Here is a 12,853-nt window from a genome sequence, read left to right on the forward strand (position 1 = left end):
AAGAAATTAAGTGTTTTTCAAATATTCAATAAAAATACCATTTTTTGATATATTTTTGACAATTTAAAAGTTTTTTTAAAAAATTTAGACCAACGAGATACTGTCTTAAGTCCAAAATTATCACTACTGTTGTAAAACACCTACGATTTGAATGCTAAAAAGATCAACCATGCACGTAAATACATAGCCTTGGTTGATACAACATACCAATGCTAAGTAAATATATTACATTCAATGATTAGGACTTATCTGCGCTAATGCCTCCACTGAAGCTTATTCAATATTTGTGATAAACTAGAGATCGGAAAGCTATATTCCTGGGTACAAGTAACAATCTAATTAGCTGATAGCACGTGCTGGCCAATTCATGAAGTGAATTGAAACATTTGCGCGCTGTCAATGGTGAAGCAAGTTACCTTGATTGAAATGTATCATATGCATATAATTACCCTTTTATTGGATTATGTATACACCGTAATGTAAATGCTAATAACAAAAAGATAGTTTAAAATCTAAAATTAGATTCACCAAAAATTCAACCTGAGTGAAAGTAACTCATTGCTATCTTAGCATAGTTTAAAATCTAAAATTAGATTCACCAAAAATTCAACCTGAGTGAAAGTAACTCATTGCTATCTTAGCAAATGCCTTTTAACGGTGGAGCTTATTTAACTATATTTATATCAAAATAATGGCAAATACCTTCTCGCTGCCAAAATTTCAATATGGAGTACGATCTGGAAACGAGCAATTTGAAATATGGGATACGGACATTGAATGTTGAAATGAACTTCCCGCCTATGTTACGAATTGCTAATTAAAATTGTTGAGATCTTACAAGGCAATTTAACTTTCAGGATTCGGTAGTAATCAGCTACTACAATTTCTGCATAGAAAAATACCAACTGTTGCTCGATTGCGAAAAACGGGTATAAATCCCACTTCCTGCATGTAAAAAATCTGTTTGGAACCCTCTATTTATTTTGCAAACTAATCCATCCATTCGATTGAACGAGGGCGTCCGTAATGATTAAAATGTTTTTATTTCAAATATGCTTTCCAAAATATTTAGCTGGAATCCAAGGCTTATACTGATCAGCGCTCAGGAGAAGAGAAAAATATAACCACGAAGTACACAATAAACCCAGAGATTAAAATTCCACCATAGATAAATGCTTGAGAGGATTGTACAGGAACCTCGTATTTCACTGAGCAACATCTCATTTTGTCCCTCTCGGATAGTAGCACACGGTGCGCATATCTGAAACCAAAGAAAAGAAACAAATGTAATTCCAGAATACAAATGTTCTTCATGCTTAATATATCTTCTAATCCTCCATCATCATACAGAAAAAGAAATTCACGAGCAGAAAAATATCTATCAAAAAACTATGTATATGATATATTATTAAATATATCTTCTAATCCTCCATCATCATACAGAAAAAGGAATTCACCAGCAGAAAAATATCTATCAAAAAACTATTATATGATACAGTAAGATAATTAAATAAGAAATTGGTGGGACATATCGATTTAGTCCTTGTAGCCAGATTTGTCCGAATCTTTTTTATTCATGGTTTCTCCTAACTTTGTTTCCTGAAAAAAAGCAGGGTTTCCTCTTTTTGTGATACTCATTTCTAAAGCTCAGCTGTTTAACAACACTGCGATATCTTTCGCTTTTCTGAGATGAGCGGTTATATATTTTGGGACTGTCGTGCGGATGCTAGTTGCTTATAAAATTTCCCTTGGTTACTAAATTTTTCAATAATTATAAAGAAAAGATAGTAGCCATCTTACATCAAATTTTTTGGATGAGGACAGCGACGGATGGATTTTTTGGGACAGTGTTTCTAAGAGGACGGCAGGGGACAACTATTAATAAAATGGGAAAATTTCAAATATTCCCTTGACAATCTGCAAGGCATTCATAAATACATTTTAGAACCTTATTATATAAATTGAATTGAGAGTTCACCTTTTTTCACAGAAATGAACAAAATCAAATTACTTTCATTGTCAAGATTTTTTATATATAGATAGATAGATACACTAATCCATATTTAATTACAAGCATCTACACACATTAAATCAAACAGCTTGCTGTTAGACTAAAGCATACATTTAATTTCTTTTATTAATTTACCTTTACTCTCTTCTTAAGATTTCACTTTATATACTTTGCATTTCCATTTAATAATTAATTAGTGATTATCAAATGTCATTTACATCTCAAAGTTTTCCTTTTAGGTTTTCGATTTCCCTCTATAAGGATTGATATTCTGTAATTATCTCACATTCTTTCAGTCTAATAATATAATTTTGCATATTCTCGGAGCAAAACCCTTGCGTCTTCTTTGTTTTTTCTTTTCTATGACAGGTTCTTGAATGTAGGTGTTCTTCGCATTTTGTGGATTTGTATTGCTCAAATCTTTCGCGGTATCAAAGTCGGATCTATTGTAGCTTGTTCAATATTTAGAGAAAAAGAAAAACGAGGGTTTGACAAAACGGATCTAATGTTTTTAGGTATTTTCTATGAGAATATGGGGGTCTTTGATTTTCAAAGCACTTTGAGGCCAAACAGACCTCACAATTGGATTCAGAAGCTGTCAAAACCCTCATTTTCATACAAAATTTGTCGATTTTGGACATCGTTGACTGGGGAGGCAAAAAAAATAATGTATAACAGGGTTGTACGGCCTGTGCATGCAATCCAAGGCAATAAAATACAAAAAATCGCAAAAAAAAAATGCAAATTGGCAGGTTTTTGACCGCTGTGGTTACACCAACCACAGCGGCCACCACTGCGATCTGCATAAGCCGCCACAGTCTACATATGCCGCCGCAGTCATAGTCTACAATCAAGCTTAGCTGCAGTGGCCTCCGCCCCCACGCCACCGTAGCACTGCCCCGCCCATGCTCTGCTTGTGCACTGCCCGTGAGCCAATGCCACCAGTAGTGCTGCCCAAGCTCCATTTGGGGTATTTTATAATATTTTGTTCAAAAATTAAAAAAATTCAAGCCTTACGAAGGCCCTAGCGGTCTTTTTGCTCTAAGTTGAGCATACAGGGGTTTTTTTTTTTTTTTTTTCCAATTTAGTCCCTTTTTTTTTTAAAGTCTGATGATGTCTTCAATCTTCCGAGGGGCGTAACTTGCTCGTTATAGCTTTGTTTTCCGATCCGGAAAAAGCATCGAAAAGCTCTTTTCCAACACTCACTAGATTCTCTGTTATTTCACCATTATTTTATACTAGGTATTTGTGATACACAACTGAAGTATTTTTTCTCTATTCTTGTGTACACATTCCTTATACAAGTTGAGTTTGGACTTTTGGCATTGTGAGGGGTTTTTTAAAATTATTTTCTGTCATAATATCAGCATATCAGAAAACTTCAAAACACTTTCTTAAAACAATGGCCGAGACCTCTTCTTGTCTAGTACTTCTAAACCCACACAACTATCACACATGGAAATCTCATATGCAACGGCTTCTCCATTCAAAGAGTTTGTGATCTTGTTTCAATACAATACAGCCAGTATTTTAAAGTCAATATCTAAGTTTGCAGCACAGGAATAAGATGGATGAAGCTATAGGTCTGATTTCTTTGAGTGTTTTAGACAGCTTACAGTTTCATCTTTATGAGTATTCCACTCCTCAAGAAATGTGTGACAAGTTCAACGACTTCTTTGGTACCATCAACGAGTTTGGAGCACTTCAGATTGAGGCAGTGCTTACTTCTCTTGTACCCGATGCTTTCTCCTCTATCGAAGACTTTCTTATGAGGTTCAAACAACAAAGAATTTTGTTACAAAGATGCGAGAAGGAGAAGATAGATAAGGAGTGCATCTATCTGGTTCTATCAAAGCTTCGAGGAAACTTTCAGATTTTCTCTTCTACCTTCCATTCCATTGTGGATGCCTTGGGTGCTAGATTTACCAGGCCCACTCTTGAGATCTCTTGTGATTGATTGACTAGAGAGTAGTCCAAGCTTACACAGTTGAATACTATCATCGGTTCAACGACACAGCCATTGGTTGCTCGAACATCAACAGGGAAGCCGAAGCAGAAATCGAAGCCCAAGACAGATTCAGCAGGCAGTGAGAGTTCCTCAAAGCCTAGTCCTAAATGAGATGCTCGAAAACCCTTTTGGAAGGGTAAATCTTCTAAGTCTAATGAGTCTTTCTCTAAGACTAAGAAGTACACAGGTGATCCTTGCAATTTTCTGTGGCAAGGAAGGACATCCAATTTCTAGGTGTTGGAAACATCTTGAGACTTTGGAGGTGGCTATGCAACAACACAGTATTGCTTCTTCGAAGCCACTACCTCCTCCTTCAGGTAAAGGACATGCTCTTTCTACACCAGCATTGTCTTCTACAGCTACTTGGATTCTTGATTCAGGTGCTTCACACCATATGACACACTCACCCAATTTGGTTACCTCACTTGCTCAGAGTATTACTACACAGATTGGAGTTGGTGATCTACACAACTTTGAGTCACAGGTTCAAGAACTATCTCTTTAGAGGGTGGTTCACTACAAGATGTTCTCTTGGTTCTGGGCATTTCTATGAACCTCCTGTCTGTCTTTCAGATTTGTCATTTTGGCACTGGTAAGACAATTGAGTTCTCACCTCATGATGTGGTTATTCAAGACCTCCAGAATCCTGACTTGGTTGTTGCTACTGGGGGTGTTGATATTCAGTCTCACTTATATCAATTTGATGACTTTGAGAGCTCCAATTCTACAGGCATTCCTCTTATTGCTCATGCATACATAGTTAGAAAGCTTTGGCATGAGTGTTTTGGCCATGTCAACTACAAATATATATAGCAGATGAGTGCACAGGAGCTAGTGACTGGCTACCTCAAGTCTCTTGTACTAGCGATGTTTGTCAAGGTTGTACACTTGGCAAACATTACAAAGATTCATTTCCGACAGGTAAATCCACACATGCTAAGGCACCATTGGAGTTGATACACAATGATCTTATGTCATTTCCCACTCCATCTTTTTCAGGTGCTTGATATGTGCTTACCTTCATAGATGACTTCTCTAGACGCACATGGGCGTACTTTTTGAAGTACAAATCTGATGTCTTTGATTCATTTTGAATCTTGAAGACATTTGTGGAGAAGCAGTCTGGTTTTTCTATCAGGCGTCTACGCACTGACAATGGGGAGAAAAATGTGAATCGGTCTTTCAGAGATTTTTGCACTAAGCATGCTTTATAGCATCAGTTTACAGTTCCCCATACTCCTCAACAGCATGGGGTTGCAGAGAGAAAGAACGAGACATTACGGAAGATGGCCAATTGTATGATACAGTCTCGAGCTATGAGTTCTTCATTTTGGGCTGAGGCTATCAATTCTGCCAAATATATTCAAAATCGGATGCTTCAAAAGTCATTGTGACACATGACTCAAGAGGAGTCTTGGACTCATGTCAAGCCAGATGTTTCTACTTTCCCCATTTTTGGTAGTTAGGCTTGGGCATTTATTCCAGATGCTCAACGGAAAGCCATGGAGAGGAAGAGCCGACCACTCATGTTTGTTGGCTACTAAGGATGTGAAGGCGTACAGGTTGTTTGATCCTAATTCCAGAGATGTCTTGTTTCGGTGAGATGTTCAGTTTGATGAGCGTTATGCTTAGATGGAGCCATTGTCACCAACTTCTCCCTCACTACCCAGTACTTCCTCTACTCTACAAGATTATGCATCCTTTGAGGAAGATCTTGATATTGATCCTCCTTCACCACCTCCACCAGTTGTTCAACGAGTGCCCAAGTGGGCTCATGCTACTATTGATGCAGCAGGATCTATGCCAGGTGATCCTATAGATCCTCATCGCACTCGTGCTTAGACTTATGGTACTGGACTCTTGAGTCATGCCATTTCAGATGATCCACAGAGTTTTTCACAAGCGACAGGACACTTAGAGTGGGATAGGACTATGGATGAGGAGTATTCTTCTTTGATGAAGAACCACACATGGGATCTTTGTCCCCTTCCGAAAGGAAGAAAGTTGGTTTAGTGCTGGTGGGTGTATCGTACCAAGTATGTTGCATATGGTTCTACTGACAGGTACAAGGCATGTCTTGTTGCAAAGGGTTTTTCAAGGTTGAGGGTATTGATTACTTTGGGAACTTTTCTCATGTTGCCAAGATGAATTCTATTCACCTTGTACTCTCTCTTGCACCTTTAGAGGGATGGACAATTTTTTAGATAGACGTGAAGAGTGTCTTTTTGCATGGAGACCTTCCTGAGGAGATCTATATGGAACAGTCTCGTGGTTTTGTGCAAGACTCTTCATTAGTATGTATGCACGACTCTTCATTAGTATGTAGGCTTTGAAGTTCTTTATACGGTCTCAAACAAGCCCCTCAAGCTTGGTATGAGAACATGGATTCCTTCTTGCTTGCTTCACAGTTCACTCGGTGTCATTTCGATCCTACAGTGTACATTCACCGTCATGAGGCTAACTTATTGATACTTGTGATTTATGTAGATGATCTCATCATTATAGGTAATTTATCCTCCATGATATAGAGTGTTCAGCAAGCCTTGAGAGAGCAGTTTGAGATGACAGACCTTGGACTTTTGCATTATTTTTGAGGCCTAGAGGTTGTTCAGTCTTCGGATGGGATAGCCATACTCCAGCAAAAGTATGCTCTTGATATGCATCAAAGATTCAACATGCTTGATTACAAGCCTACTCCCACACCTTTTCAATTGAGTGTTGTTTTATCTACCACTTGCACTACTCCTACAGTGAATTCCACTTTATACAAACAGCTTCTTGGTAGTTTGTTGTACCTGACACACAGACGTTCTGATATTTCCTTTGCGGTTGGACTTGTCTCTCGATTCTCACATGATCCTCATGAGAGTCATTGGCAAGCTTCCAAACGTATATTGAGGTACATTCGGGGTGCTACATGTTATGGCATTCACTACACATAGGGGATCCTCACATTTTTGGTTATACAAACTCAGATTGGGTTGGTGATATTGATGATTGCAAGTCTACTTCTGGATTTGTCTTTTGTCTTGGTTCTGGTCCTATCACATGGTCTTCCAAGAAGCATCATGCTCATGCATTTTCATCTATAGAGGCAGAGTAGAGGGCAGTTGTGCAAGCCAGTCAGGAGGTTTTGTCACTTTGACAGTTAATGACAGAGTTTGGATTTCCTCCTAGTAGTCTCACCTTTCTATGGTGTGACAATCAAAGTGCTATACACATTTCCTACAACCCAGTTGAGCATCAATGGACCAAGCACATTGAGCTTCACATGCACTTCATCAAGTATCTAATTCATGATGACTCTCTGAGCTTGGAGTACATTCCCACTGCTGAGTAGGTTGCAGACATCTTCACTAAACCTTTTGCATCCCTACGGTATATCCAGCTACGTTCTATGCTTGGGGTGAAGGAAGTTGTCCTTGGGGGGTCTCAATGATGAGTCCTTCCTTCTTTTCTTGCTATCTCTTTTTGGAGTAGGGTTTTTCCCATGTGGTTTTCCCTGTTTCTCCATTTCATAGAGATTTAGTTGTGATTGGGTACCTCATTAGGCCTTGTTACCAGGACCCAAGTTTGATTTCAGCATTCCATTGTAGTTTCCTTTCTCTTTCTGCATTTTTTGTAGCTGTATTGTTGCTCGTCTCAATTGGAGGTGCTAAGAGTAAAGCGTTAATTTTATTTTATTTATTAAATTACCTTTACGACCTTCTTAAGATTTCACTTTACACACTTTGCATTTCCATTTAATAATTAATTAGTAATTATTAAATGTCATTTACCTCTTAGGGTTTCTTTTTTAGGTTTTCAATCTCCTTCTATAAGGATTGATCTTTTGTAATTATCTATCATTATTTCAGTTTGATAATATAATTTTGCATATTCTCAGCGCAAAACCCTTGCCTCTTCTTTGCTTCTTCTCTATGGCAGGTTCTTGCATGCAAGGGTTCTTCAGGTTTTGTGGATTTGTATTGCTCAAATCCTTCACTTGCTCCTGGCAACAGTCAAACGTTTGTTCGTTCAATTCAAGTTGTCATTAATAAATAACTGCATACTAACTTCTACCCTTCCAACAAGCACTCAATGAACTGAAAATATAAGAGTATAAGCAAAATGCATTCATCTGCAACTTCAAATTTTGGCAATTCTTATGATGAAAAATGTGATTGTGGTGCTCGGAAGCACACCTATCAGATTTGGCCAGATGGCGCACACCTATCAGATTTGGCCAGATGGCCTTCTTTAAAGAGTAGTAACTTGAAACTTGTTGACATTCATGAGAGACCACTTCAGGGTCCTACTCATGTGATATAAATGAGCGCCTGTAGTCTTTTGCAGCTTCCCAGAAATCAGATTTGATAAGTTTTCATAATACCAACTTAGAGGATTTTGGTAAGATCTGTAACCTATGCATGGTTAAGTCTGTCCAAGTTACTCACTTCAAAGACTGATATTTCAGGGCCAGATGATATTTCAAACAAATTGGTGGCCAATTGCCCTCATATTAATGTACTCATGTGCTCATTTTCAGAGCCCCAACAATCAGTTTGGTACTATTTTAAAGCAAAAAGCAAAAAGCAAAAAGAGTTTACATAGGTTTGATGTCTGTATAATTTGGAAGGGTTGTCTTTGACCATGAATATCTTGAAGAGAAAGTGAAGTTATAAAAACTGTTTTTGCACACATACTCATTCAACCTTAATGAGCTTCTCCAACCAGTGGCTTCTTCCTAGTGATGAGATTCACTATGATTTCAAGACAAGGTTCAGATGGATTTTGACATGCATTTTCAAAAAACTGTGGAGTGGCCATTATTGGTAATTAATTTTTTTCACCTGAGGCATCTTCATGCAAATTCCCTGGGCAGATTATTTTCTGTGACAGAGATGAATATATTGGCTCAGTCGCATAGTCTCTGGGTGAGTGCTGGTATGACATATAATTATTTTCTGATTCTACCTAACCTAAAAATGCATCCAAAAAATGTTGCAAATACCATAAATCCAAGAGTAACTTTCCGAATATTTTTGCCTCAAATACTTTTGTTTTCGTTCACTTCAGCCATCCAAGCTCATCTGGCGTATTATTTTTAGCTTTTCTCTGTTTAGTGATGTGGTTGATAGAGCCGGTTAAGTACCTCAATTTTGCGAGCTGCTAATAGACAATAAAACCTTGTTTTATTTTAATTGTCATATACACTTGCAAGTTTCTATGGCCCCAAAATACATGGTTAGCCTAAAATGAAATTATTCCAGTTTGGCCACGGGGGAATTAAAGATCAAGAATTTTCTCTATAATTTGTATTTCAATTATTCAAGACAGTTTCAATGTTTTATATAAAATTTAAAACCAAATATATGTGGGTCCTATCCAACTTTCCAGCCATACAAAAGCCTACCTCACTGTCCAACAGAATGAAAGCAGTCAAGACACAAATCAATGCAGGCTTGCAGGGCATAGAATGAATGAATGGATCTTAATGACGTCCACAAGACCAAACAGTCTAAGAAACCATCGAAGCTAAATCTCAACTCCAAATTCCTATCCATGACTGACCTCCTTCTATGAATCTGGACAATCAAACTAGCAGTATGCTTGATCTTATCCTCCCCAAATAAACTGTGCAATTGAACTGAATCCGTACTAAGCCTGGATGTGTGCACTCCATGATAAAGTGTCATTCAATCTCAATCACACCCAACTCACAGAACCTGCAAATCCTTTCTTCCTCTTTGGGCCTTTTCCATCTCCTCGTCTCGCATCTGAGGTAATGGTAACGTGTCCTTAATTGATGTCTGCATACTCTGTTCATTTTCAGAGCCCCAACAATCAGTTTGGTATTATTTTAAAGCCAAAAGCAAACAGAGTTTACATAGGTTTGATGTCTGCATACTTTGGAAGGGTTTTCTTTGACCATGAATAACTTGAAGAGAAAGTGGAGTTAAAAAAAATCGCTTTTGCACACACACTCATTCAACCTTAATGAACTTCCTCAACCAATGACTTCTTCTTAAAGATGAGATTCACTATGATTTCAAGACAAGGTTCAGATGGATTTTGATGTACATTTTCAAAAACTGTGCGAGTGGCCATTACTGGTAATTAAATTTTTTCACCTCAGGCAGCTTCGTGCAAATTCCCTAGGCAGATTATTTTTTGTGACAGAACCTGCAAATCATTTCTTCCTCTTTAGGCCTTTTCCATCTACTTGTCTTGCATCTGAGGTGATGACAACCCGTCCTTAATTGGGCTGCTAATGTAATAGCTGCCCTTGGTTTAAAAACTTTGATGTAATGAGTGTTTTTTCAACCATGTTAGTCCACATGGCAGTCTAGAATTTTTCCATGACAAACCTTTTTATTTCAACATTGGTATAAGGCATTCCTGTAACTTGATGTTCCACTTGTTCAACCACTTCATGTTTTGTTTCATTCATGTTTTCTTCCTCCAAACCAAGTCCTCTTTCATTGTAATTTTGGGTCATTGTTGGTTATCCATGTTTCCAAGTTTCTTTAGGTAACTTATTAGCTGAGTAAGTGTTGTTGCCTCCAATAGCAAACTACTTGCTTTTGCTCAGAGAATTTAATATAGCTAAGACTGATTGTCTCCACCAGTCTATCTTGTCTACCTAAATTATTTCTGAATCCTCTCTAATTATCTGCAACGACATTTTTTTCTGCTTCCTCCCCAAATTTCACAGCCATGGACAACTGGTGCGACCAGCAAACCAAAGAGAGTTTTCTTGGTTTTCCAATCTCAAAGCTTAGTGTTTCTTAATCTATTCTGAAGTAGGTATGACGCTTTCCACCCTCCCTAAATCCTTTTCGCTCTACAAGCCTCCCAGCTAAGCCTTTAATGGAAGTCTATGCCCAAGTGTTTGTATTGTTTCATAATTACTAACAGGCTGCCTTAAAACAAAAGGAGATATGATTTTCCTTCATCTTCAAAGAAAGAATCATAATTTTTGTTTTTGTGATGTTCACTTGTATCCCCACTTCTTGACAAAAGTGCTCTTGAGCTCCTAAATGATCTCTGAACCCTTAAAGTTGTTTTTAAAATCAGAATAAGATCGGCTGCATATGCTTCATCGCATACCCTACCAAATGGACCCCTTTACCATCTATCTTATCTAACCAGGATTCTAATTTACCAATGTATAAGACAAACAAAGTGGGAGATAATGGATATTCTTGTTTAACACCAATGTCACTACCGAAGCATTCATACATTACTTCTCTAGTTCTGATTTTGGCTCTAACTCTCTCATATGTCCTGTGCACTTCTTCTCTATACACATTTGGAATGCTTAATTCTTCCATTCTGCTCCCCAACTTGTCTCTAGGGATTGTCTCAAAGGGCTTTCTTGAAGTTCGCAAAACAGCAATAAGCTTCTTCCCCCCTAATTGTCCTATAATCTCTCTACATAGAAGAGTGATGCAATGGTCAACAGTAGAATATCTGGGTCTGAAACTCACTTGCCCTTTTGTTCTTTATCCTATACCTTCTACCCAACTGCTGATTCTACATTCCACCATGCTCCCAAAAAGTTTGTTGAAGAGAGGATTGACCATAACTGTCTGATAATTAGATGGGTTATTGATGTCCCCACTTTTAAACAGAGAGATAGCTACTAGTGGTCCAGTCAACCAGAAACCCATCCCGAATGACACTATTGAAGACTCCCTTGATGTAGAGGGAAAGAAGATCAACTCTCCACTTAAAAAATTCAGCCTGAAGCTCATCAATGTCACTTGCCACACCAACTACCAATTTCTTTATTTCTGATTTGATGTCATCCATTGTAAGCAATGCCACCAAGGTGTTAACAATGTGGGGAGAGTTCTTCTCGAGCATTCCCTCATTAATTAACTTAGCATACTCTAACAATTGATCATCTATAGTATTATTCATTGTTTGCATTTTCCTATGTTGCAGTTCCTTCCAAAAGTCTTCAAGAATGTGTTTGCCAAGAAGTATCAACTCCCTCCTTGCATTAACATATTCCTCTTTTTTATGCTTGGATTAACTTCATAAATAGCTTCTTCTTTTCTCTGATCTTTCCCTCTTATAATTCTTGGCTGCCTTAAATTCTTCATCATACCACGGATTTTCTGGAAACGTATTGGCAACCCTCTTCCTATTGCAAGATCTTTTACATGACTTAAACGCCTTGTGAATATTTTGAATCACATTCAGTCTTTTATCATCTCTTCATCAATCTATTTCAAAAAATTGTTGTTTAAGAGCAGCACTGAATATGACCTCTTCTCTTGATTTATGAGTATTCTATCTTTGTTAGCAGTCATCTCTTGCCTGTGGAAGTCCTGTTTATCATGTGAATTACTTGGAGCAAAGTCCAATCTGAAATAGAGGGGCATGTGATCAAACTTCATCTCTATAAGACATTCACCAATGTCAAACTCTTATCACTCTAGAAGTAAACTTTTGTGAGCAACTAAAGTAATCCCCCTCCACGAAGTTGGCCAAACTCTCGTGCCATTACAATAACCATGTTGAACAGACTGCACAACCCCAATCACTCTGCCCCAAAATGAGAACCACCCCCATTTCCATCTTGTGAAGCTCTTTCGCAAGGTTGGTCACCACTTTCTTCCAACCATTATAGATTACTCTCTCTTTATTCACCATTGTTAAAATGTAAAGATTGATTGTTGGTTGTCCTTGCATTGAAGTCCCCAACAAGCATTATGTCACTTGTAGTGTTGAATAAAGAGAGATCATTTTTTAATGGATGCAAACAGATTCTCATTGTCTAAGTTACTTTTTTTCGTATAACCTAGAGTTTTTCGGGGCAAAGTAACATGCAACCAATCTGA

At 37.8% G+C, this 12,853-nt stretch overlaps 1 protein-coding gene across 1 annotated transcript in view; it reads right to left on the minus strand.

Moving 5' to 3' along the window:
- Positions 1 to 572: 572 nt before the first annotated feature.
- The window catches only part of LOC149547559 (uncharacterized), a 213,696-nt gene continuing 201,415 nt past the window's right edge, over positions 573 to 12,853 (minus strand). Inside the window, exon 16 of the mRNA XM_089791709.1 lies at positions 573 to 1,261. Within this exon, the coding sequence (XP_089647835.1) occupies positions 1,096 to 1,261 (166 nt within the window). The 3' untranslated portion in view covers positions 573 to 1,095. The remainder of the gene's footprint in view (positions 1,262 to 12,853) is intronic.

Source organism: Cupressus sempervirens, chromosome 7 (assembly GCF_028749045.1).
Source record: "Cupressus sempervirens isolate cs-2001-9-10 chromosome 7, ASM2874904v1, whole genome shotgun sequence".
Taxonomy (NCBI): domain Eukaryota; kingdom Viridiplantae; phylum Streptophyta; class Pinopsida; order Cupressales; family Cupressaceae; genus Cupressus; species Cupressus sempervirens.